Source organism: Maniola jurtina, chromosome 9, assembly GCF_905333055.1.
Source record: "Maniola jurtina chromosome 9, ilManJurt1.1, whole genome shotgun sequence".
NCBI lineage: Eukaryota > Metazoa > Arthropoda > Insecta > Lepidoptera > Nymphalidae > Maniola > Maniola jurtina.
Window position 1 is genome coordinate 14,630,046 of NC_060037.1, and position 27,756 is coordinate 14,657,801.

The 27,756-nt window shown below is 39.7% G+C and overlaps 1 protein-coding gene across 1 annotated transcript in view; it reads right to left on the minus strand.

The window, feature by feature from the left end:
• Positions 1-3,124: 3,124 nt before the first annotated feature.
• LOC123868444 (frizzled-2) overlaps positions 3,125-27,756 on the minus strand; it is a 39,262-nt gene continuing 14,630 nt past the window's right edge. Inside the window, exons 2-3 of the mRNA XM_045910978.1 lie at positions 7,736-7,932; positions 3,125-7,165 (exon numbers count right to left, since the gene is read on the minus strand). Coding sequence (XP_045766934.1) covers positions 5,702-7,165; positions 7,736-7,903 — 1,632 coding nt within the window. The 5' untranslated portion in view covers positions 7,904-7,932 and the 3' untranslated portion in view covers positions 3,125-5,701. The remainder of the gene's footprint in view (positions 7,166-7,735; positions 7,933-27,756) is intronic.

The following is a 27,756-nucleotide window of genomic DNA, read 5'->3' on the forward strand; positions in this document are numbered from 1 at the left end:
TTAGTTTCTTATCAATTTTGCAAATACAAATTTGATCAGCCGCTTTGGAAGTTGGAACTTATTATACGGTATGTAATACTTTTGTTTATTAGGTACCATTTTCCTCAGAAATAATGGAGCGGTTTTGATGTGGTTTTTACATGGTGATTGTGGTGGGAAGTATTTGAAAGCAATTTGCTCTGAAATGTTTCTTATGTAATAGGATGGGAAAAACCGCATCACTAACAATCTTATGCTTCCTAGACATATTCTAATTTTGTTATACATTTCTATGTAAATTTGGTGTACAATAAAGAATATTTTACTGTACTTTACTTACAGTTTTCCTTTGTAAGACAAATAGTAATTTGTCTATGTAAATTGTAAACGCTTTTACACATATATACGTTTGCAGAAATCGTAAAAGGTATTGTGTAGGTATTCTTTGCGGAAGTTCATAATTTATAGAAGGAATTATACACTAAGCTATAATCAGCTGAAACAGTTTCAAGCGATTTTAGCAAATTCAGCTTATGGTTCCTTGTATATCATAATAGGTACTTACCTTTACAATGTAGTTCTAGCTATATAGGTAGTGGTAGCAACTGAAGTATAAATATTTTGTAGCCATTGTGATATAGGTTGTTAAAATATTATAATGATATAAAACGGTTAGTGATCGTACATTTTTATTATTTTACATTATTTTTTAGAACTTGTAATGTAGTTTCCAGTATTATAGTAATGCTAGAGAAAATATATGCCGTAGATATAATAATAATGTTAACACTAGAAATGTGTACTTATAAATTATTACTTACTAAATACTACATATGTTGGTTTATTTAATAATGAATTAGTTCTTCGTTACATAATAATACAATACAAAACATAAAATATTATTTACCGACCTATTTTTCAAAAATCGGCCCCTTAAGAATTTATTAATACGCGCCAGGTATTTGACTTTATTTGCAACTTCAGTTATTTTAAAAGTAAAAAATATTATTTTAAATAGGTAAGTAGTAACTAAGTACATAAATTTAGTATTTAACAGAGCTAGAAATATGATAATGTAAACTTTCTGTCCATAAACGATATACGTAATTTGTAATGTGATACAATACAATTCATTTGTTTGAGCATTATGAAAGGAATAGCAATACTTTTAGAACTGTCAATTTAGTTTAGTTTAGTTCAGAGATTTTGTACCTACTTATGTATTATTGCGGTCATTCTGTTGTAGACACTAGACAACAGAATGGCCGCAATAATACATTTAATAACAAACTTGCGTTTCAAATAAAAAGATCAACTGCAGCAATGCTTTGTACTTGGTATTTTTGCTTTGTACCTACACATTAAAATTTAGGTATTTTTCTGAGTTAAAAAAAAATAAAAGCCAAAAAAAGTAACGATCATGGATGTATAAATGCTACGGTAACGATATTATTATATTTTGTAACTGACTGATGTTATATTATAGTTTGACGATACTATTGCGTGACCGATTTTCTTCTTATTTAAAACGCTTAATAAGTAGAATAATTTATATAAATATACTATTATTATCAGCCAACAACAGATCCTCAATATTGACAATAGTGTTTTTGTATTTTTACACTTTAGTACATATGTTGTTTTCTACAAGTCACAACACACGTCCATAGTTTGTTTTACAAGTTGTTTCGATGGTGCCGGATGGACAATGTTCAAACTAGCAATAATATTGTATTTTGTAATATTAATAATATTAACAATTAATTATTATTGTAAGAACGTCTTTTAAATAAAATTTACAGACTGAGTGTTAAATGTTTTACTACAATCTCTGTTAGTCCAGTTCGTCGTGTCTTTTTGATAGCACTAATCTCAAGAAGTAGGTACTGAACTGCCCCTTTATCTACAATAAAAATCGTTCTCACTTTGCTCCAAGCGCAAATTGGCTGAAATTATAGTAGGAATTCCTTACGAAGAGCCTCGGAGAGCACGTCGGTCTCGGATATTATCACTAACATCACACTCTTCACACTAATCACACTAATATTATAAAGGAGAAAGTTAGTATGTGTGTGTGTGTGTGTGTATGTTTGTTACTCCATCACGCAAAAACTACTGGACGGATTGGGCTGAAATTTAGAATGGAGATAGATTATACCCTGGATTAGCACATAGGCTACTTTTTATCCCGGAAAATCAGAGTTCCCACGGGAATTTTAAAAAACCTACATCCACGCGAACGAAGTTGCGGGCATCAGCTAGTCAGATAATAACTGTAAATTAATCTAAGAGTTGAAATTTCGTTCTCTTAGTCGGGTTGCATCCGGAAGGATCTGGGAACCCATCGCATTATTATTCCAAGAGGACTCCTACCATTATCGGATTAATGGCAAGGGGCCACGATCCTCAGTAATGAGGGATACGACTATAAAGAGAGAGAGAGAGAGATTCTTTGCAAAAAACAGAGTCGGCTCTAGCCCATATTGTAGCGCCCGAGTGCAATCAATACCCTACTAAAGCCTACCTAGGTACTAGAGCGCGCGCTCGCAGTGCTCGTTTGGACTTTAACAATAGATTCGCGTAAACAATTCGCTTTCAGTTCGTGTGCCGTCCACACTGTTGACGCTAAATTACAAGTAATTAGACAAGGCTTTAGAGGCATCCCGAGCGGCGCGGCGATCGGCGCCCCCTGACCATGTGCACTGCACCGGCACACTAGTCTTCACCATAGGTAAAACCGGAACTGCGAAGTGTTACTTCACCAATCAGAGGTGGTTGCGATTGTCATACTGTAGCTTTTAATCCATATTCTAATCAGTTTCTAGATAATAGCCTCATATCTCTTTAGGCTTGCTACAAGCTCAATATTTATCATAATAATTTGGACTGTGATTCATGCTTGAAATGTCCTTTTAAGTTAGCACGTTTCCATCGTAAAGTGCATTTTTATCAGACCTTTTTAGTGTCATCATCATCATCATCATCCTATCGCTCGGGTCTCATTAATTCTGAATGAGGCTGAAAGGGTTTTGCGAGGTACAAAATTGTCAGACTTGCAATTACCTAATTCGTTGCAAACATTTTATATTTTGTTGGTTGTTAACTAAAGAGGTAGGAAATAAACTACAAACAAAAACAAGTTTGGTACATAAAAAAAGTCACTTTATTTATCTACAGTTAGGATATAAAATAAATTACAATATGATGATTTATCGGCTGCGGTGTCCGTGTATACATGAACATCCCACTTCTCGTTAATAATTACATTTACATAGAAAGATATACAAAATTATTGCACTTCATATGAGGTTCCATAATCTCAAAACCATCACATGAAAATTAGTACTACTACTAGATAATAGATGGCAGTATTAGTCAGCTATTCGTCCACAGGTGGCGCTACTAGAATGTTTTAAAGCCATCTGTCGGTGACTGTACGCAATCGCACTTACATTATCATTCAATAGATGGCGCTATTTACAAAATCAACGCGTAACTTCACGCATTTCAGGTTATTTTTCTCAATTTACTATATTCCCGTGATTAAATAGCTTTAATAATCACATCGTACATTATATTTATTTACAGGTGACTTAATTTACAAAAACTTATAATAATTTTTTACTATACAGACACTAAATTGGAAAATTTTCATGGAATATTTTAATTTAACATTCATTAGTAAATTACTACTTTTTATTGTGTTCGCGATTGGCAGTGTTAATCAGCCTTAATCAGTCATCTCTGTACTAGTTTAAATTATTTTCAAAAACGTAGTGCCTACATATTTTTAAAGATCAAGATATTTGTATCATACTTCTTTGAAGATAATTTAAGCAGCAAGTTGTACTGAAATGAGTTAAATTACTAATGTGCACATTTTCTAATCTAGTCAATCATTATCAAGATAATCATCTCCCGAGCACTGGTAGAATAATCAGGTAAATACCACTTAATGCCTTCTTCCTTTCTTACAATAAGGTCGCTAAACATGGCGACTGATGAGAAAACTAGGCATAATTTAGTGCCAGTTTAGTGCATGTTTTACAAGATAAAGGTCATAGTTTATTAAACGCATCTGGCATCCGACTAGCACTGCCTCGCATCGCGGACGGTTAGTATTCTTTATATGGACTTCTATGGACATACTTTCAATATATGTTCTCGTCAATCGCGTCGGGTCTCGCTCGCAAGCTGTCAACTCATGGACGGCGAGTCTGCTGGCATGTTTGCCTTACGTTGGCTGCTCACTGCCAACGCACGGATACCTAACTCCGTAGTGGACCTTAGATCACGCGTAGATCTAGTCTCAAATTTGTGGACCACGCGATGCTCACTCTCCATTCGTAAATCCAGATCCATCCAGGCTCGAGTGCGTTAGAATGACAGCTACAATGCCACGATCTCAATCATCTGTGATTGACGCTCACTCATTATTGGTTACTATGCATTAATGCAACAAGAATACCATCAGCCAAGCATAACAATTGCGATTGTAATAATGATTGATACAGGTTTCCCGGAATCGACCTAGAGGCGACATTCATTCGATGAAAACGCGAAGTAAACTGGTGGACAACCGAAACCACTAGTTGACAACGAGTGGACGCCGAACAACGAAGTGGTGCTGGTCTGATGCCGGGTGGTTCTAATGAGCTATGACCTTAAACATGCAAGAATGATGGGAATAGACACTAAATGGTTCCAAAACTCAAAATATAGAAAACAAAAATTAGAATATAGTCTATGACATGGTACCAGCTTTTCGTAAAGCACTCTCAAGTGACACTACTTTGGAAATTTCGAGAAGCGATGCGGGCTCGGACGCCACCGCCGTTCTTACACTATTACGTATATGTGTGTGTGTGTACACACGCTAGGACTAGACACTACGTTCCCTCACTCACAACGTTTCACAGTTCATACATCTCAAGTAAACGTCGAGAGCTTATCGTCTTATCATAATTGTTAAACTTTTACACTTCACCTCAAGTTCATGTTTATTCAATGGCACATATTTTAGAAGCAGCGCACTTAGAGGACCGGTTAGTTGAGCAGCATCATAGTTTGAGATGGTTTGCACTGTTTTGTCGGGTAAGTTTATTGTATCAACACAGGTAAGTACGTATTATTGTAGTTAAACACTTGCATAGTTCAATAAGTATACAAGATATAGGTGCTTTTTTTGAGCGGTCAATGAGAATATTTGACAGAATTTAATTGTTAAGGTTTGTCAAGGTTTACCTTACAATTTTTTAAAACATACTCAATCGACTCCCGCACTACAATTATTTTTTTTTTTTAGAGATAAAGTGGGGTAAATTCTTAACAGATTTGTATGAGATTTTTAAAATCTTTGAATGTAGTTTTTATCTATCTTTTAGATGGGTCTGACCAGATGTGTATACTCCAAAAAATGAGTTTTAAGCGGCTTAATTTTTCTTAAATCGATGATGTCCTCCTTAGAGCAGATTGGTGCATCTTTAATGTTTTAAAATTTCGCCTCATTGACTGCTCTCAAAAACCCCATAGTCCATAGATCACTGGACGGGTCCTCCGAGTGGTGCGTATGGTGCGGTCGGGTCTAGACGGGCCCGTAGTCGGAGAGCGGCTGCGCGGAGCGCGCGGAGGGCGCGGTGGCGGGCAGGGACGCGGGCGGCGGGAGGGACGCAGGCGGCGGTAGAGGCGGCGGCGCGACGGGCGCGGGCGGCCCCGCCGCGCGTCACACGGCACCCTTGACGAGCGCGCGGTGCGCGGGCGGGGGCGCGCGGCCGCCGCGCCACACGCGCCGCCAGCTCTCCAGCGTTTTGCCCGACCAGATCCACACGCCCGACGTGATGCCCACGGCCAGCGCCATGAAGTACTTGAGCATGAGCGCCGAGTACACGGGGCGCGGGCCGCACGCCGCGCCGCACGCCACGCGCCGCAGCCAGCGCTCGCGCCCGCCCGCCTCGTACGCCAGACAGCCGATCACCACGCCGGCCGGCACGGCGTACAGCACGCTGAACACGCCGATGCGGATCATGAGCTTCTCCAGCTTGTCGGCCTTGCAGCCCGCGCCCGCGCCGCCTTGCCGCTTGATGACGGAGCGGATGCGGAACAGCGACACGAAGCCGGCCAGCAGGAACGTGGCGCCCAGCGCGAAGTACACCACGAGCGGCGCCAGCACGAACTTGCGCAGGTTGGCGGGCGACGTGTTGCCCACGTAGCACACGCCAGCCACGGGGTCGCCGTCCACGGCGCCCGCCAGCAGTACGGCCACGGTCTTAGCGGCGGGCACCAGCCACGCCGCCAGGTGGTAGTAGGTGGCGTGGCCGGCGATGGCCTCGTTGCCCCACTTGAGGCCGGCGGCCAGGAACCACGCGAACGACAGCACCACCCACCAGATGGACGACGCCATGCCGAAGAAGTACACCAGCACGAAGACCAGCGTGCAGGCGCTGGGCCCCGCCGCCGACGTGTGCAGCAGCGCGCCGTCGCACGCCACCGCCTCGTGGCCCAGCGCCAGGCGCGCCAGGTAGCCCAGCGCCACCATGAAGTAGCAGGCGGAGAGGTACACGATGGGCCGCTCGGGGTACTTAAAGCGCTGCGAGTCGATGAGGAACGTGGTGAGCGTCATGAGCGTGGAGGCGGCGCACAGGCCGGCCCACAGCGCCACCCACACGGCCGCGAACTCCTTCTCCTCGCGCGTGAAGAAGGCGCCGCGGCACGGCAGCGCGCAGCCCGCCGGCACGCCGGGCGCCGCGCGCGCGCTGGCGTTGTGCGCGTGGCGCAGGCTCACGAGCGGCGGGCGGCACGCGCACGCGCACTCGGCGCCCGCGCCCGCGCCGTCGGCCGCGCCGGCAGCCGGCGCCTCGCAGTTTTTTGGATCCTTGCAGTTGTTCTTGTGCGGGCGGCGCGGCGGCGGGCGCGGCTCGGGCTCCTGCGCGCGCTCCGTCTCCTCCATGCACAGGTGGTCGGGGTCGCCGAGGCGCGGCAGGCGCTCGCACGCCATGCGCTCGGGCCACTGGAAGCCGTACTTCTGCATGAGCGGCGCGCAGCCAGCGCGCGCGCGCTCGCACACGCTGCGGCACGCCGGCAGCGGCTTGGCGTAGTCCTCGATGCAGATGGGCGTGTACACGGAGCACAGGAAGAACTTCAGGTCGGCCGAGCACTTGATCTCCACGAGGGGCCAGTACTGGTGAACCTGGAACCAGGAAAAATATACGTTACAACAGTTCTGGTAAGAAGTCTGATTTTGGAAAGCGTTATAATCTCACAAAGAGAAACGGAACGTCTCAACTTTACATTCTTGAACTATTAAGCCTTTGAGGCAAATGGACTTGTTTTCAAATCCTTAACAAATTGACAACAATGTCTTGAAACCGCATCGCATCACTGGCAAGTGACAACATGCACTGTGCGAAGACTGGTCTTCAGACGCTGAGCAAATTTACTAAGAATTAAAACGAAACAGAGTTATGGTATGATTCTGATATAATTATCACAGCAAGGTAGTAGGCTCTATAGATCTCAACTTAATCGCGTCATAAGGAAGCTGAGTAACTCAGGGAGCGGTGGAGAAGTTATGCTAGAAGTTTCCGTAGAACTAGACGTAAGCTACAGCGGGTTACGAAGCTGAAACCTTCACACTAGGTGAACAGACTCGACATCAAACGGGTCACAGAGAGTGGTTGATACAAGCGGCGCGACATCACAGCGTGGAAATTCTTACGAGACACCTGAGTCCAGCAATAAACAGACTCTATAGACTCACCTCCAGGCCCGCCTCCTCCTGCGTGTCGTGGTCCAGCGAGTTGGGGAAGGCGGTGAGGTTGTAGCCGATACCGCGGCACATGGGGATGGTGATCTCCTCGCAGCGAGGCGCCGCGCGCGCGCCCGCCAGCGCGCCCACCAGCGCCCACGCCAGTGCCCACGCACGCATCTTGACGCGCCCACCTACGCTAACCGCATCTGCAACAATACACACAACAAATTAACTACATTACAACAATTACATAAGTAAATGCTTAAAATACATGGGCACTATTTAGTTCGAGTCCTGAGTCACATCATAATATTATCGCCGGCCTTCAACTCATTGCCTGGCCTACCACTAAGCAAGGGTTTCCTCTCAGAATGAGAAGGGTTTAAGTCATATTCTGCCACGCTATATAATTATTATAGCCAAGCGTGGATTGATACAGCCCTCAAGCATGAGGCATGCAGATCTCCTTACGATGTTTTCCCTCACCGTTAAAGCAAGTGATATTTAATTGCTTAAAACGCACATAACTCCGAAAACTTTAAGGCAGACGAAGTCATAGATATTTCTGCGCTCTTTGAATTCAAATTATTTTTATTCAATTAAACTTTTACAAGTGCTTTTGAATACCTCTAGAACACCTCTTAGCACCTTTCTACGTGGGCATGATTTGTATTGTAATAAGGCTAGCTTCAAGTTTCATTGTTGTAACATCGCTACCCATATTATAAATGCAAAAGTGTGTTTGTTGGTTTATTGTTTTGTTCTTCAATCACGGCGCGTTGGAGCAACAGATCGACAAGATTTTTGCATGGTTATAGTTTTTTTTTAAATTCAGATACAAGTTAGCCCTTGATTGCAATCCCACCTAATTAAAGCCCCAGAAAGGAGCCTTTTATCAGGGATTTTACTTATTTCCACGGGATTTTTAAAAACGTGGACAAAGTGGCGGTTTTCAATAAAAAAGGTCATTGAAAATTTCGATATCGCTACCAACAACATACAGTCGTTTAGAGTCCATAACTTATTCCGCCTGGTTAAAGTTTATTTCTAATTTTGAACTACATAAGTGCCAGAGCGATTTCCATTTATAGGAATAGGTATGCAAACTCGGTCCATTGAAGTTACCAAGTAGGGTTGCTAACATTTTTGTCTGAATATAGTATTTTTCAGAATAAGCTATAAAAAATACAGTGCACGTCAAATCATAGAAAAAAAGAACGTTTATTCGTCCAAAAAAGTCTACTTTACAGGAGAGTAATAAAACTGTAAGTATAAAATATTCGTTAGCAACCCTTGATATACATATAACATTTTGAATGAGGATTAAATCATTAATTAAATGAAGTTATTGATGAAATAAAAGACGTCAGTATGATTCTGATTGGTCGAATGAAAGCGGCTGAACTTTCTTCATCGAACAGCAAAATAAATGTAGAACTCGCCAAAAATGACTGCACTGTTGAACTTCACTGACGATATTTATCATAGTACGGTGTGCAGCCCTAGATCAGAGCAAGTAAAACAAGCACAGCACGCCGGGCATGCGACACGTTCTCGCAATAAGATCCCGCGAGTATACAGTAGGTAGGTACATATCGTATAGTATAGTGCTCAGCCTATTGCCGTTTCCACTGAACTGGAATAAACCGCGTCTAGTGCCTATAACGTGCCTATAACCGGCGTCGGGCGTGACTGAACAAATGTCCTTATTTACGAACAACTAGCTGTTACTCCTTCCGTGGTTTCCTTATTCAGTTCCCGAATAGTGAACTATTGAAAACTAGAGGATGCCCGCGGCTTCGCCCGCGTGGATTTCGGGTTTTTTAAATCCCGTGGGAACTCTTCAATTATCCGGGATAAAAGGACCCTATGTCCTTCCCCGGGATGTATCCCAACTCTGTACTAAATTTCATTAAAATCAGCTCAGTGGTTGGGCCGACGTAGCAGACAGACAGACAGACACACTTTCACATTTATTTTGGATTATTCATGACTTGGACTCCTAGAGCTGCGAATCTGAAATGGCAATGGGCAAGGTACGTAGTTCGAAAAACTGATAGTCGTTGGGTAGTCCTTGGGTTGGGGCACTATGAAAATTAAAGTGTTATTTCTTGTACAATGGTACGGTACGGAACCCTTCGTGTGCCAGTCCGACGCGCACTTGACCGGTTTTGAAAGCGCACATGAAAGTGCTACGTTTTATAATTTGTGGCCACTCAACCTAAAGGCGCGGAAACAAAGAGCAATAAAACAGAGGTGTCATTCATCGCGTCGTAATTATGTCGCGCGTAAACATTGTAAACATTTACCTATTTCTCACCCACTTGTCTAAAAACGGAAACTCGGCTAAGTTTTAGGTTTTTTTTTTTGAATTTGTGTTTTTTACATATCGTGTAAAATGTCGGAAAAAATACCCGAGTTCAGAACCCTCGGTGCGAGAGTCTGACCCGGACTTTTTTATGTAAGTTACAGACGCATAACAGAAATTCTAATAGAACTTCCGAATATCTAAGGCTAAAATTTCACCGCTAAAAATGCTGATTCGTAATTAAAAAGAGCATTCACGCGAACGAAGTTGCGGGTCAGAGTATATTTATAAGTATAACTGTACATAATATAGCCATAGTCTTATGTCTTAAATAATATTGCAAAAAGCAGGTATGCCACCCGGATCGAATGTCATAACTTTATTATTCCTTCTGCGCTTGCACATGTCGTCAGTATCCAATATTTTTGCTTAATTAGCAATCAAAATGCAATTAAGAAGCCTACGGACCTGTCGATCTTGTACATGCTCCTTATACGCAAGATCTACCGCATGCTTTCCGCTAAGTGTCTATTCAGACGGACCACAGCCACACCACAGCCACAAAAGTGTCGTCCGACAGAAGTTTGTATTCCGAGGAACTAATTTGTATTTTTCAAGGTCCTTGAATACCACTCATTTTATAAATGCGAGAGTGTGTTTATTTGTCATTCAATCAAGTTGCAACGGAACAATGGATGGACGTGATTTTTTGCATGGTTATATTATGTAAGTAAGTTTTCAAACAACTTTATGTCTGGAGAGTGGAGACATTTTCGTCTCTGTGGTAGGTTTGTGGCACGTCTTAAACAACCCATACCCCATAGTTTAATGCAAACGAACCATTTAACGAGAAAACGATTAAGCACTTTATTCCCTTCAGAATAGAGGATATTATTCAATAAATAGCTGTGTTTTTATGAGGCCATGTTCCGCTAATCGTTGTGCTATATTTACATTTTACCGGCACATGTTCGACTGAAATAAATAATTTAACTTAAAGTAATTCCACCTTTGGTTCGACGAACTTACTTTACATTCCCTCATCGAAGTCTTGGTCGTTTTACCATTGAATTGGAGTTAGACCATGGAGTAGTGAATGTCAGGCATCAAAGAAGCGCTCCCAACCATTTTATGAGACGTAAGAAATGATAATAAAATGTAAAGTATTTCAATGCACAGATTTAGGAGGTAAATTGATTACTTTATGATGCCCCCGATTTCCATCCGCATGGATTTAGGTTTATAAAAATCCTGTGGGAACTCTTTGATTTTCCGGGATAAAAAGTACCAATTTTCGTCGAAATCAGTTAATAGAAGATCTGTGAAACAGTAAAATAGACTGACACTTTCGCATTTATAATATTTTACTTTTTTATTTTTATAAAAAAAAATTTTTTTTATTTTTTATAAGGCATAATATAATAGCACGACAATCTGCCATTGATTATTATCATTATTTATTTCATGCAAGGCGTTCAAAACAAGTTAAGACTGTAATAAGGGTTCGAAAACGATCTACTGGGAAGTTGAACAACAAAATACGACAGTGGGCACTTGTACACCAGTCTAGTGGGAAGATGGCTACTCTAGCGATATGATAACTCTGCGGTTTCAACATGATATTCGTCTGTTGGCTATTAATCACAGCGCCTGAATCATCTCGGCTAAGCTAATATTGAATGTGACTAATGAATGCTAATGAAGTGGTTCACTCGCAGTCAAGTGGTCGCAGTTAAATGTAACTGTCGATTCGGTATCTGAAAACTATTTGTTAGTCTGGCTGTAACAACGCAGTTATTAAGTTAATAAGAAGAGGTCTCATTTCATCATCATCATCAAACTCAAAATCTTTTATTCAAAGTAGGTACATTGTACACCTTTTGATGGTCAGAATTGTTAGATTTGTAAGATGATACAGTGGTGATAATAAATTAAGTAAAAAAACTAAAGATTCCAAACACGCCCAAGTCTGAGAAGAGCCCACAACAAACTCAGCCGGGTACCATCAATCCATTACCGGCTCAATACTGAGCACCGGAACTCCTCTTAGAATAAGGGTCTGGAACTCTCAGGCATGCAGGTTCCAAAATTTCACAATGGCCGCCATGAAAATTAAAAAAAAAAAGATTCCGACGAATTGAGAACCTCCTCCTTTTTGGAAGTCGGTTAAAAAAAGTAAAAAGTGTTAGTTCTTGTACGATGGTACGGCACCCTTCGTGTGCGAATCCGACTCGAACTTGACCGGTTTTTTTTAGAAAACATGCAATATTCTTGAACGACAGTTTGGGTAATTTTTCATCGTCCATCGGTGACAACGCTCGTTATGTGAGTGTGTGTGTGTTTCGGAGGTTGACGTCCGATCGGTTGGCGTTCGGCCAGCTTTTGCCTGATTAGAGCTATTTAGGATTACCCGTAGGTAGGCGCAAGGCATGGGCGATTGGAAGAGATAATTTAAACTCAACGTCGTCGTTATGAACCGGTAGACGTCCAGTGCTGGACACATATCCCACATAACAAAATTCAGCAAGTATCCAGCGGCTTTCTGCGACTCGATTGATAATAACCAAGTGGAGGCTTTGTTTGTCATCTAGCGGCAATGGCCTAGTGGTTAAGACGTCGGCGTCCTAGCTGAGGGGTTCAGGGTTCGATCCCGGGCACGCATATCTAAATTTTCGTAGATAAGGTATTGAACCGGGGAACCCGTGTGTTGTAGCAATTAAGAATCTCTTGCTTTAACGGTGAAGGGAAATAATAAGAGAGAGTGAGAGTTCTCAATAATGTTCTTAAAAGTGTGTAAAGTGTACCAATCAGCCCTTAGCCCGCTTGGTGGATTATTGCCAAATCCTTCTCATTCTGAAAAGAGATCTTGCTCAGTAGTGAGCCGGCTGATGATGGTGATGTACGTGTAGTAACGCGACAGGTTGAAATGGCAATGGGGAAGGGAACGCCCCGCTCACCCCCCACAGCGGACTTCATGTGGAGACCGCCATTTGTTCTTTTGGACCAAACATAGAATTTTACGGTGCCAATATAGAATCGTTAATATGCGCTAACCACATGGGCCGGTCTCACCATCTCAGTAAATTTGCATACCCACTTCAAGATACTGCAATAAAATCTGATAACATATTACGAAGTACTAGTCCTCAATGTGTTGCCACATTGTAAGTACTATTATGTGATGTGACAATAATTATGTTATTAAAAGATGATGTCCGTGATGGATGGTTTTCGGAAATCCCATGAAAACTCTTTCATTTTCTAAGATAACGAAACGTAATTCTGAGAATTACGTTTCGTTTTCGTGGGGATTTTTTAAAAACCTAAATCCAAAAACAAGAACAAATAAATCGTAAAGGAGCGTACCCATTAAAATATCTCGATGGATTATACCCCGTTCGCTTAGTCATCAGGATTTCCACAGCAAAACAGTGCGGGCTCAACAAAAACGCTAGGGGTTGGATCTCGGGGTTGAATACATTTGCCATGCGTGAGACAACGAATTCCGAGGTTTGATGGTCGCGTGCCGGCCTACAGTTTCCTCCGGGTTTTCTTGTAGTCATTTACAGTTTACTACGTCGTAAAATAAGGAAAGAGTGCAAAGAGTTGCTAAAGGAAGAGAAAACTAGAATTTTTCATAGTGTTGAAAAATAATTTTATGTGGTTTAGAAAATAGTAAACGTAAATCTAAGTCTCTTGCTAACTTTTTAATAAGTAGGTACTATAAGAAATATTTAACTAGCTTATTTTCGCGACTTCATCCGCGTGGACTACACAAATTTCAAACCCCTATTTTACTACCTAGGTCCTAGGGGTTGAATTTTCAAGAATCCTTTCTTAGCAGATGTCTACGTCATTAAAAGCTGTCTGGACTGTCTGGTCACGTCGCAAAGGAGCAACGAATCGACGTGATTTTTGCATAGTTATAGTTGAAGACCTGGAGAGTGATATAGCCTACTTTACCATCCTGGAAAATCAAAGAGTTCCCATGGACTTTATAAAAACCTAAATTTACGCGAAAGAAGTCGCAGGCATCAGCTAGTCGTCTATAAAATGGATTATTCCCTCACTACAAAGTTACGATTTTAATGACGTTCTCGTATATAACCAGATCCCAGGATAGGATCGACTTAAGGTTACACTTCATATTAAGTGTATGCTTCTTCATACAAACGTATTTGTTACGCCGATATTCATTTACTACTTATTGCTCTAAATCTTAAAATATCGATTTATTAGCGACTAGCTGATTATTGACTAGCTTCGCCCGCGTGGATTGGTCAGATCCCCAGCAGCATCAGGATTGAGGAGTTGGACTCCAAATTTTTTATGAAACAATGTCGCAAAGTTCCTCTATCGATTAAAAAAGAAATGACGCAAATCGGTTCAGAAATCTCGGAGATTTCGGTGTACATAGGTAGAAAAACACAACTCCCTTTTTGAAAGTCGGTTAAAAAAGTAGCCTATTTTACGCCCTGGTCAATCCTTTACTTGCCTGTGAAAGTCCCGTCAAAATCGGTTCAGCCGTTCCAAAGATTAGCCTTTTCAAACAGACAGACAGACAGACAGACAGACAGACAGACAAAAATTTTAAAAACGTGTGATTCAGTTATGGTATCGTTCAAATAACCATATGAGCTTAATATGAGGTAGTTATTTCGAAATTACAGACAGACACTCCAATTTTATTTATTAGTATAGATATCTCGAACTTAGCCCAAATTTTGGGGCAACTTTGTGCGTAAATAAACCATGAAAAAATAAACGAAATTGCAAAACTAACATCTATAAGGCAAACTTTATTTACCTAATTTCAAACGTGTTAGGTTTGTTTAAAAATATTGAATAGTTATCAAAATAGATAAGTAATACCAAACGTTGATTTGCGTTGTGAAAACATCGTCCATCTCACTCTTGAGGTGTTCCGCCCGTTAATGTTGGTGCACAGCATGCACTCGCGCTCTCGACTTGAAGCGACATGGAGAGCTCTCTTAAGTTGAACATCAAAGCTTCGCGGCATAGAATCAGGGCATAGGATTGGTCGGTTGTAAGTTTAGCATTAAAGTTGCTTACCGCACTTTAATGATAGGTTACATAGTAGTTACGATATGTCGTAACTAGGTCGCAATCTCGGGCAAAATTAAAGTTTGAAAGTATCGCGGCTATGCACTGTACACACTAGTCTCGATTTTGCATGTCAAAGCTAATTTTAAGCAGATCACTTTACTGTAGTGATCATCATCATTATCAAGCGATAGACGTCCACGGCTGGACATAGGTCTCTTGTAGGGACCTATGAATAGAATAGAATAGATTTTTATTCAAATAAACTTTTACAAGTGCTTTTGAATCGTCAAATAATTTACCACTGGTTCGGAATGCCGTTCCTACCGAGAAGAACCAGCAAGAACCTCGGTGGTTGCTCTTTTCAATTCTTCAATTTACAATAATATTCAGTATAATATGTCCAGCAGTGGACCGGATGCGAGGTCTCTATTCTATCCAACCTTGGGGCCAAAACGTCTATCGTGTTTTCGGACTATGTGCCCTGCCCATTGCAACTTCAGCATCGCAAACCGTTTAAAAAGTTATGTCAGCTGGTGGTAAGTGATGATGCAGTCTAAGATGGAAGCGGGCTAACCTGGAAGTGGTATGGTAGTGGTCTTCCCTTTGGCTTTGCCGTAGTCGGATAAAAAGTGATGTTTTAAAACTGAGTCGGTCGGAAAGTTGCATAGTTATCGTAGTTAGTGCGGTCGCGCCCACATAAAGCCAGCGTCGTAAACTGGACGTGACGTGTGGCGTTTTACGGCGCGCGCCTGCCTCCGCGGTCAGCGGCCAGGAAGTTCGCAGCGACATAAACCTCTGGGATAGGTCAACAAACTGCTTGCTTACTTTACTTCGTGAGAAGTTACCTTAGCGCGCTTCCCATACAAACCTAGTTTGGTTCTCTTGGATATTAAACACACACAATTTAAGAAATAAACGTTTTTCTTACTTTCTTTCTTTTCAATCGAACTCAGTTAAATTTTGTGGGCGTGTTTCAGAAATAAATATCAGTGTGTATGGTTTACCAGGATCAGTTAACTAGGACAGTCGGCTTTAAGTGCTGTCCAAGGCATGGAGGAAACGAAAAGGCCGAATTCGGACATTCAAAATTGGCATCAGATCCTCTTCAATAGGCATACAAGTTACTTGGCAAACTAAGAGTATGAAAAATTGAAATAATTTCATTTTAAGAAGTCAATAGCGTGAGGCTACGACAAAATGGCAGATTTGTATTGTAATTTGTAACAAAACACTTGCGACCCAGATTATAAAATGCTTCTTTTGTGCGCCACAGAACAACAATAATGCAGCAAAACTTCTTTCCGGCACGAATTTAACTTTTTAACTTATTTACGCGCTTAAAAAAGCGATTTGTGGCGCAAAAATTGGCCAAGTCCAAGTTCCGTCCAAGCTGACGGTTCCGTACAAAAATTACTTAAATTACCAACCCTACTTAGTTATTTTCATTACTAAGTAATATTATAATTAATGTGAAAGTGATCATATTTGAATGAATATACCTACCTACCTACCTATACAGTAAATAAAGACTTGGACAGTGGACATAGGCTACTTTTTATCACGGAAAATCAAATACGTAGTTCCCATAGGATTTCTAAGATACTAAATCCACGCGGACTAATTTGCGGGCATCATTTTGTTGATGTTGTGCATAATTTTGCTTTGGATTGGAGAAAATAATTTCTATAATCGCACGATTTTCAAAAATATAAAACTATCCACTGAAAAATACATAGTACCTTTCTTCTTTCTGGGATGGTTTCCGCTCTTAAACGTTTCCGTCTGTTGTGCGTGCGTAAATACATAGTATGCTACAATAGCCAATGCAAATGTCTGCAAACGTGGAATTAAACAGGAGCAGTTTGTGTGCTTATTCGGTGTGCCTGTGTATACCTGCTTACGAATAACAATATCTCATCATCATCATCATGATCAATTTATCCGCCGGCCCACTACTGAGCACTAGCTCCCTCAGAATGAGAAGAGTTTAGGCCATCATCGTCTGGCCTAATGCGGATTGGTGGACCTACCTAGTAAGTCACAGAGTAACAGTGGTTCTTTTTAGCCAATAGATCACAGTGTTCCTAGATTTGGACTTTGGAGGACGGAACTCTAAAAAGCGATGTATTTGACAAAAAAATAAGCAATACACAGCGCGGTCACGGGGCCAAATCTCTTAGCCGGATTTTGGGTCACAAGTGATTGTGCTTTTTGTGACCCTTTTTGGTTTATTCTTCCTAAAACTTCCTTATTAATTTTTCGGTTTCCTCTCTGACGGTTTAATATCCTTTTTTGTGATTTACACTTGAGTTATAGCTCGGTTTAATTATTTCGTTATGCGAGGGTAGTCATAAAAAGCTTTGACGACGCCTCGTTAAATGGTGGAATTCTATTTTTGAATGCGCTCATGATAATAGCAGTCAAACTCTTCATTCGAATTTTAATGGAGCAAAATAATGGTGTGTTATGGGAGTTTCATAGACAATTAGACATCATTTCAACCCATCGCCGGCCCACTACTGAGTACGGGTCTCGTCATAGAATGATAAGGGTTTAGGTCGTAGTTCACCTCGTTGAGAAGTGTGGATTGGCAGCAAGTTGTTGCAGCAAAATTTTAGATTTTTTTTTTATGTTTTGAAACAAGCTTATGACCGCGATTTCGTTTGTGTGAACTAATCAAATCCCTATTTTACCTCTTTAGGGGTTGAATTTTCAAAAATCCTTTCTTAGCGGAGGTCTTCGTTATAATAGTTATGTCCATGCCATTCGTCCGGTAGTTTTAGCTGTGCGTTGATAGATCAGTCAGTTAGCTTCTCTTTTTAACCCCCGACCCAAAGAGGGGTGTTATAAGTTTGACGTGTGTATCTGTGTATCTGTCTGTGGCATCGTAGCGCCTAAACGAATGAACCGATTTTAATTTACTTTTTTTGTTTGAAAGGTGGCTTGATCGAGAGTGTTCTTAGCTATAATCCAAAAAAAATTGGTTCAGCCGTTTAAAAGTTATCAGCTCTTTTCTAGTTTACTTGTAGAAAAGAAGGTTAGATAACCCTTAGGTTCATAATATTCAAGTGTCAATTGACAAATGTCAAGCTGTCAAGATGGACGTTGCCTAGATACATAATTATTTATTTGAAAATGATGTTTTGGAAAACTCAGATACTTTGGATCGTAGGTGCGGAATAGACCAAAAAAATCGGTTCAGCCGTTTGAAATTTATCAGCTCTTTTCTAGTTACTGTAACCTTCACTTGTCGGGGGTGTTGAAAATTTTAAATTTACACTTGTTATTATATTTAGGTAATGACGAATTTAAACTCGTTGCTTTAGTTTTAAGTTCACGTAATTAATTATCACCAGTATATCATTTTACAAATCTAACAATACTGACCATCAAAAGGTCATGGCCATGACCATAAATAGTACCCTACTTTGAATAAATGATTTTGAGTTTGAGTGTGAGAGAATTTAGCCGGCGCGGCGACAGATAGGTAATATGCGCAATAAATAAATCTCACCCTTCAATATAAAGTATTCCACGGTATAGAGTGGGTATAGACGGTGTAGCACAATAGTCCAGTGGGGCGGCATCAGTGACCCATTCACAGAGTTCACCCCCTTTCACTAATTAAGATATTGACGTTTCATTTGTGCCCGGCTCTTTCTTAATTACTTTGCTGTATGTGCATTTACATTTACGGGTTATTATGTGTGAAGCGGTGATGACCTAGTGGTTGAAGATTGCTATTTACTATTCGGACGGTCCAGGGTTCGACTTTTAACTTTCGGGAGAACACTGGAATTTATAGTCAAGATAGGGGTTTCTTTAGAGGATGATTTAGACATGTACCATACACAACCTTAGTGCATTGCATAAAGACGTCAAGAATCTCGATAAAAAGTGTAAAGCTGAGATCTATACATAGAACGCGCTTAGACTTTGCTCAGACTTAAGCCACTGTTAAAACGAGACAGCGTTATACCGCTGTAAATCTGTCTCGTTTTAACTGAAACTTTAGTCTAAACAAAGTCAAAGTGCGCTCTATAGATTTCAACCTAAGAAAGCATACGTCTAAGGCCGCTTCTATGAGGCCCATAGTTAGCACCGACACGCATTGTTTGAAAACTTTGGTCCTAGGCCGCGATTACACCTGTAAGTTTTACTCATGTAAGTTAACGTAAGCTTACGTAATTAACTTACAACAAAAGAAAGTCGTAAGTTAATCATGTAAGCGACTTACGTTAGGTAAACTTACAGGTGTAATTGCTGCCTATCTTGAATCGGATCTCATTCTCCCAAGATCAATGGCTACAGCACACAGTATTCTCGAATAGTGAATCACCCGTTGTGTCTGCATAATGGCGTATTACGGGATACGTGATTAGCATCTCGTACCTACCTCTCTACCTCTCGAGCTGTCTCGAGTTCATTCCACACACGTATGCGTGCAATGGTGCACTGATAAGCGGTACACACGTCTTCCTTGTCCATTCATGGATTATATTACACTTCTATGATGCTTCTATGTTGTTCTTTCTTAGAATTGCGTCTTTAGAATACAATAAACACGTTCCTTAGTGATAAGCGATGATACCTTAGTGGTAACTTAGTGATAAAGTCTACAGTGAGTCTACACAAGACTACAGATCTCTATTTCACAACTTAGGGTTTGAATTTCTCAAAAATCCTTTCTTAGTGGATGTCTGCGCCATAATAGCTGCATGCCAAATTTAGTCTGATTCGTCCAATAGTTTGTTTAGCTGTAAGTTGATAGATCAGTCAGTCAGTTAGTCAGCTTTCCGTTGTTTACCTTTAGATTGACTAAACTTGAATTCCAATGGTCAACCATGTGGTCCCAACTCCTGACTCCCGAGGACGGCATTCGTACTAGGTACCTACTATCCTAGAAATGTCGTCAAAACTGAGATAGAAGTCGTAACTTGTAAGTAATTGAAACAATTTGATCGTTCCGGCGTTTTGAATAGGCAAGTTTTAATAGGCAATCAAACAGCCAGCTACAGCTGTCATAATACGCGACATGGCTGATAATACCCGCCGTGCCACGCCGCGGTTAGTGAATCTACACACTATCGTCGTGCTATCGTTTTACCAGCGGGCGTTCGTCGTCGCCCGCGAACCAGCAGCTCGATTGCGGTAGACTGACAGCTACAATGTCACAATCTCAATCACCTCTGATTGGTTGACGCTCGCTCACTATTGGCTACAATGCATTGTTGCAACAAGAATACCATAAAAGCCAATAACAAAAATTGCGATTGTATTCACTACTAGCTGATGCCCGCAGCTTCGCCCGCGTGGATTGGTCAGATCCCCTGCAGCATCAGGATTGAGGAGTTGGACTCCAAATTTTTTATGAAACAATGTCGCAAAGTTCCTCTATCGATTAAAAAAGAAATGACGCAAATCGGTTCAGAAATCTCGGAGATTTCGGTGTACATAGGTAGAAAAACATAACTCCCTTTTTAAAAGTCGGTTAAAAAAGTAGCCTATTTTACGCCCTGGTCAATCCTCTACTTGCCTGTGGAAGTCCCGTCAAAATCGGTTCAGCCGTTCCAAAGATTAGCCTTTTCAAACAGACAGACAGACAGACAGACAGACAAAAATTTTAAAAACGTGTGATTCAGTTATGGTATCGTTCAAATAACCATATGAGCTTAATATGAGGTAGTTATTTCGAAATTACAGACAGACACTCCAATTTTATTTATTAGTATAGATAGTATAGATGTGGACAGACGACATCAAATGAAATGCAAGGAACCGCTAGATGGCGGCGGCGCAAGACCGTGGCGTTTGGAAGTCCCTACAAGAGACCTGTGTCCAGCTGTGGGCATCTATCGGTTAATAATGATGATGATATGCGCGTCCGTCGCGTCGTCGTCGTGGCATTGGCACGAAAGCCTTCGCTGGAGAAACGCTCGTATGTAGGCGCCCTTGTATACCCACTGTAATACTTGGTAAACACTCAGCACGTCTTCGCGTCCAATTTTCTGCTCCAGCGACTCAATCTGAGACGACTGCCGCCTTTGTACATATTACACAGTAACATAAAAGCCATACCTACTTCCATACCAATATTATAAATGCGAAAAAGTGTCTCAAACAGAAATATTTATGAGTATTTTTCTTTTTTTTTTAATGAACTTTTAAAAGCGCTATAATTGGATCATCAAATGAATCCTACCATTACATTGTGGCTAATTCTTATGTAAGTACACAATCTCTATACTAAAAACAGAAAAATACAAGGGGGGAAAATACAAAAAATGTTAGAAACTAAAAATTAAAACTCCGAGTTGGGAAATTTGTTGTTCCGTGTTGTTAGTTGTTGCTAAAGACGCTACTGCGTTAGCCTAGGCGCGGCTGAGTTTGTTGTGGGCTTCTTCTCAGACCAGGGCGCGTTCGGAGCCTCGAATCTTTATTATCACCATGACATCATTATCTTACAAATTCCACAATTGACACTCAAAATGGTAGCCAATTTGAATAAATGATTTAATTTGATTTGATTCGCATAATGCTGCAATATTTGACTAGGTAATACAGCGCTGATTTTCACCAGATTTTATTTCAAGGCTGACCGAATTCTTCTTTATAGACTCGTATATAAAAGATACGACTAAATGCAAAATTTTGCAGAAAGTTGTAAAAATTAAACCACTTTATGGGCACTGCAATAAAACGGGACAGTTTTGTGTAAAACTAGTGTTTTTGGCTGACGCGGGGGGTTGTTCGTTCGCACTAAACTCATAAAGTTATAAAACAAACAAAGTTTACAGCTCTTTTATAACAATTGCAATTTCCTATTGTTGGGCGGTCGCAAAGTAGAACTGATAATTCTTGTTGCAAGGATGACTTTTTGAATTGCGTAAAGGAAACCGACCATTTCCCATACATCGTTGGGTCCAGAACAAAGGAACCGTTACAACTTACAAGTTCCAATCCAGTGTGTGATTTTTCAGATAAAAATATATCTCCTGACTGCTTTAGTTTCAGTTTGAGTGACAATTGCGTAATCAAGATATACATATGAACTCAAATCCATGGTTAGGTTGTGTTAGAATTTAGATAATGTGTTATTTGAACAATATTTTCGCAGTTACAGATCAACTAATAAATAATAATTAATTAATTAGACGACTAGTGAACTGTTTGGATTGGTTTCCTTTAAGTAGGTACATAAAAAAATAATCCAAGATAAAATAATACAACATCCTACTGTATACCATCCCTATATGTATCATTACTATTACAATAATAATCTCAACAAAAACACAAAAGTTTCCGTTAATATTTTTCTACATTTAGCAACTGTTAATTCAATTTTTTTTTTTAGTTTTTGGTTTATCATAAAATAAAGAATTTTTTCCAATATTTTTTTCTGTAACAAGACTGTGCCCAAGTGTCGATCTCTACAAGAGACCTATGTCCAGCAGTGGACGTCTATCGGTTGATAATGATAGCTACTGGTTTTAATTATTTGTATTATGAAACGCGTCGGTTGGACACCTATCACGACATATTCGAAGGTATAACAAGGGCCCAAGAGCCGGCAGAGATCTGAAGATAACATTTTTATAGCTCTTCCGACGTGGGTCGCATTTTTTGTGCCCAAAACTACGTATAATTTATTGTTAATGCGCTACTAGCAATAAATAAAACAATAAATGTAATAAATTACACTGTCTTTATGAATCTATTATTAGATTTTTATTTAAATTTTTGCCTGCCACACGATTTAGAATTTGTTATTGAAACCATTAAAATTAAGTATGAAATTAAGTGATATGGAAGGGTGGAGTCAATTTATTTATAATTCTGTGAGTCAAACTTATCAACATGATCAACCCATTGCCGGTCCACTACTGACAACACATCTCGTCTCCACAGTTTTCCTTCACGTAAAAGCAACTACATATTTGATTTTTTAAGCATATAAAATTGATAATAATCCTCCTCTGTCTGTCTGCTAGTTTTTCACGGCCCACCAGTTTAACCGATTTTGATGGGTACAGAGCTAGTTTACATCCCGGAGACGGAGATCTAGGCAATTTTTTTTTGCGGAAAATCAAAGAGTTCCCACGGAAGACCCATCCGTTTAACTGAAATATGTTTGGTACAGAGGTAGTTTGCGTCCCAGAAATTGAGATAGGCATTTCTTTTATCCCAGAAAATTAAGAAGCACCCACGGGATTTTAAAACAACCTAAATCAACGCAGACGAAGTCACGGGCATAAACTAGTTTTTAATAAGGCTCTAATCTTTACTTTTAATCCCTCAAAACTTGTGGGCCTGTTTCTTGTTCCTGAAAAAAAAACTGACAATATCAACGTTGTTATCTTATGGAGTGACGAATCCGTTTGAAGAACGCATATTTTTCTTTGGCATTTATAGTGGAGTAAATAAAGCCGTAAAATAGCCAATCTTAGGAAGTCCTCAGAAACAGCTCCGATTTTGATGATTTTTTTTTTAAATTCTTGTTTTTTATACATTATTTAAAATCAGAAACGTTTTGAAGCGGGGAAATATTTTTTTTATCCATATGTGCGATATTTATACACGAAGTCCAGAAAAACGCGTCCTTCTCTTTGAGAAGTTGTAGAGGAGGTCAAATGCTACAAATGACCTCTAAACACTTATGGGCAAAAACCACCCGTTTTTGAGTCATTGATCGTTTTCAGAAAAATACGTATTTGTTTCTTTTAAAATTCATTAAAAAAAAAGTAAGGCATATTGCCGACTTTTTATTTAATTTCTAAGTACTAAACATCTCAATTAATAAGTGTAAATACTAAAATAAAAATAATCTTTGCAGGTTCCCCGGTTAGGGATCCAAGACTGTACCAGTTTCATAATTTCTATTGGGTTACTTTGCCAAAAAATTGATTTTTTTTTAAAGTTACAGAAATTTTTGGCCTACAAATTATCTGCAAAGCTTCTACACATTCTCAGCTATCTGATGACGTACAAAACTTTAAAATAAGTTGAAAATTAGCTAAAAAAACGATAAAATAATAGCACAAGGAAGAAATTTCTTAACGCTTAAATTTTAAACAAATCGTTTTTTCTTTGTTTAGAGGTAGTCTCTACTTAGAAAGAGGTACCAGTTTACTGTGAATATATAATCTGGTCAAGTCTGATCATAAAATCGGCCACGGGATAGCTCAATTGATCAATAGGAACGATTTGTTTAAAATTTAAGCGTTAAGAAATTTCTCCCTTGTGCTATTATTTTATCGTTTTTTTAGCTAATTTTCAACTTATTTCAAAGTTTTGAACATCATCAGATAGCTGAGAATGTGTAGAAGCTTTGCAAATAATTTGTAGGCCAAAAATTTCTGTAACTTTAAAAAAAAATCAATTTTTTGGCAAAGTAACCCAATAGAAATTATGAAACTGGTACAGTCTTGGATCCCTAACCGGGGAACCTGCAAAGATTATTTTTATTTTAGTATTCACACTTATTAATTGAGATGTTTAGTACTTAGAAATTAAATAAAAAGTCGGCAATATGCCTTACTTTTTTTTTAATGAATTTTAAAAGAAACAAATACGTATTTTTCTGAAAACGATCAATGACTCAAAAACGGGTGGTTTTTGCCCATAAGTGTTTAGAGGTCATTTGTAGCATTTGACCTCCTCTACAACTTCTCAAAGAGAAGGTAGCGTTTTTCTGGACTTCGTGTATAAATATCGCACATATGGATAAAAAAAATATTTCCCCGCTTCAAAACGTTTCTGATTTTAAATAATGTATAAAAAACAAGAATTTAAAAAAAAAATCATCAAAATCGGAGCTGTTTCTGAGGACTTCCGACGAAAATGCTTCGTTTACTCCACTATTAGGCATAGGTGTCAGTGACATTTTATTTTTGGAATGGGCGACGTAAACGAGACGACTCCAAAATATTTCATACTTCTTTCTTTTCTGCGATGATTGATACAATACGAGAGAAATGGTTGGATGAAAGATGGCGTATAGTAACTAAAATAAATATATGAGTAACGGAGATTTTTTGATCCAGTAGGTAGGTAAGTAATTATGGTAAAAATTAAGTTATTACTGAGCAAACATTACTGATTATTGAGTTATTATGAGTAAGCATTACTGATTCTCGATCTACATATTAAAAAAAAATTGAGACTCGCAGCTATATGACGCTATTTTCAAAAGAAAAAAAAAAGGCACGTACCTGACACTACTCTATCCCATACATTTTTTTCACTCAGAAAAGTTTTTCCTCTTGAATTTTATATCCCACTCGACACAATAGCAAAAATTTTTTTAGAAGATCCCCACTTTTTGGATGTGACATCCGTCAGGTCGAGTTTTCGTATATCCTATGTCACCCGGACCATAATAGTGAATCGATTACCACCTCATTCATTAAAATCGACTCCGTAGTTTAGGCGCTACGGTGAAACACACGTAAATACAAACCTACATATTATGTACATACATACATAGAATGCTAAAATCATAACCCATCCTTTTGGCTTTGCTATAGTCGGGTATAATAAGGCACGTCTGGCATAGTGGGATCTTGGACCATCATAAATCAAGTGATGTGACATCGTCAAACCTGTCACCGATAAAAGAATGTGATATCGATAGTTCGATACAAAACTAGTTTAGCTTTCATTATAACAGCTAGGCCGGTGTTATGTCAACTGGCATTTCAATTAGATACCGCTCGTAAAACTCACTTATTTGCTGTAGTCGGGTATAATAAGGCACGTCTGGCATAGTGGGATCTTGGACCATCATAAATCAAGTGATGTGACATCGTCAAACCTGTCACCGATAAAAGAATGTGATATCGATAGTTCGATACAAAACTAGTTTAGCTTTCATTATAACAGCTAGGCCGGTGTTATGTCAACTGGCATTTCAATTAGATACCGCTCGTAAACTCACTTATTATAAACCCGTTTGCGGTCATTGAATTGTTGGAGATTTTATTGTTAGAATATTAATACACTTATTATAATCAACATTCCTTTAGTGATTGTGAGGTTGATAGCTAATATTGTTTTATTTATTGGTCAACAATGCAATGTGGCGTTGTACTTGCTTAATTTTTAGGGTCCTAGACCTCAATAGGAAAAAACTAACCCTTATAGGATCACTTCGTTATCTGTCTGTCGTGTCTGTCAAGAAAAACCTATAGGGTACTTCCTCTTGACCTAGAATCATGAAAGCCAGGTCTTATAGCACACGTAACCGAAAAAAATCTGAATTAACCGTGAATTTGTGGTTACATTACAAAAAAATACATATTTTTTCTTATACGATGGTACGGAACCCTTCGTGTGCGACTCAGACTCGCACTTGTCCGATTTTTAAATAAGCGAGCAGTCGCTAAATATTTGAACAAAACTTCCAAATAGTCCACGGGCATCGCTAGAAAATGTCACTCCCTTTTGTTTCAAAACTCCCTTTTTTCGTATCGAGCTCGCAGGTAGCCGGGAGCGGATGATTTATTACCAGCTTGTTTGTTCAAATAATCGATCCCAGCCGAACCCGCGCCCCACGGGAATGCTACCCCTAAATTAATGAGCATTAGGGGCCATTTTCCCGTGAATCCCTGCACCCATCTCGGGTTAATGGCAGGATAACGAAAATACCACGTGTGCGCTGGGATATTTATATTTCGGATCATTGAATATAAAAAAATCCAAGATGCACAATTACCTACTTGGAAAGTTCGTAAAAGTATTTTTTTTCACTAGACCATCGCCCTTTTTCATTTACATTACGCCCTGTCTTCCAAGAAATCTGATCGATTGTGAGATTTTTCATAGCGATTGACGCAATTTTTTTGGTTTTCCGTGACAGTTTGGATATTTTTTCTTACTTTACATCACAATGACAAGACCGATTTGACCTTGGAATAGAGGTTTCTCATATCACGTACAACGGACGGCTACATCTAAGTGCGGAAAAGAAACCCAGGAAGAATGAAAGAATGGAATAGCCAGCGTGTTATTCTCCCAAGGCCACCATGAGCCAAACTTCATAGTCACTGATCGTTCTTCCCTGTGTTGGGGACAATACGCAGAGGAACTTTCAGCTTTTTATAAAATAACAAAGGTCTGGGCCCTCGCTGGCACTCTCTCTAGAACGTATAATTAATATGGCTATTTTTATTCCGGAAGTTTTACCTGATTATCATTAATTTTAGAACTTTATTCGGCCAATTTTCATAGGAAATCTACAGGTAGGTATCTATTTCAGGTTTTGTACCTATATCAATGTAATGGATGCTAAATTTCGAAGGGAATTTATCGCGAATCGGCGTTGAAGCGATCTGGTTCTGTTTATGGCTCATTTCACTTGTTACACGTTACGTGTTGGCCGAGCTTTAGTCAATAGTGACTAAATATTTTCACATAGGTATATTTTTTCTTTCTTTATTAGGTTTTGCAACAGATTATAACATTTATATCAATCTTTATGATTCTCGTTTGTTGAATTTGTAAGGTGTAATAGTGATCACACTATCACACTAACATAGAATGGAGATAGATTATACCCTAGATAAGCACATAGGCTACTTTTTATCCCGGAAAATCAAAGAGTTCCCACGGGATTTTTGAAAAACCTACATCCACGCGAACGAAGTCGCGGGCATCG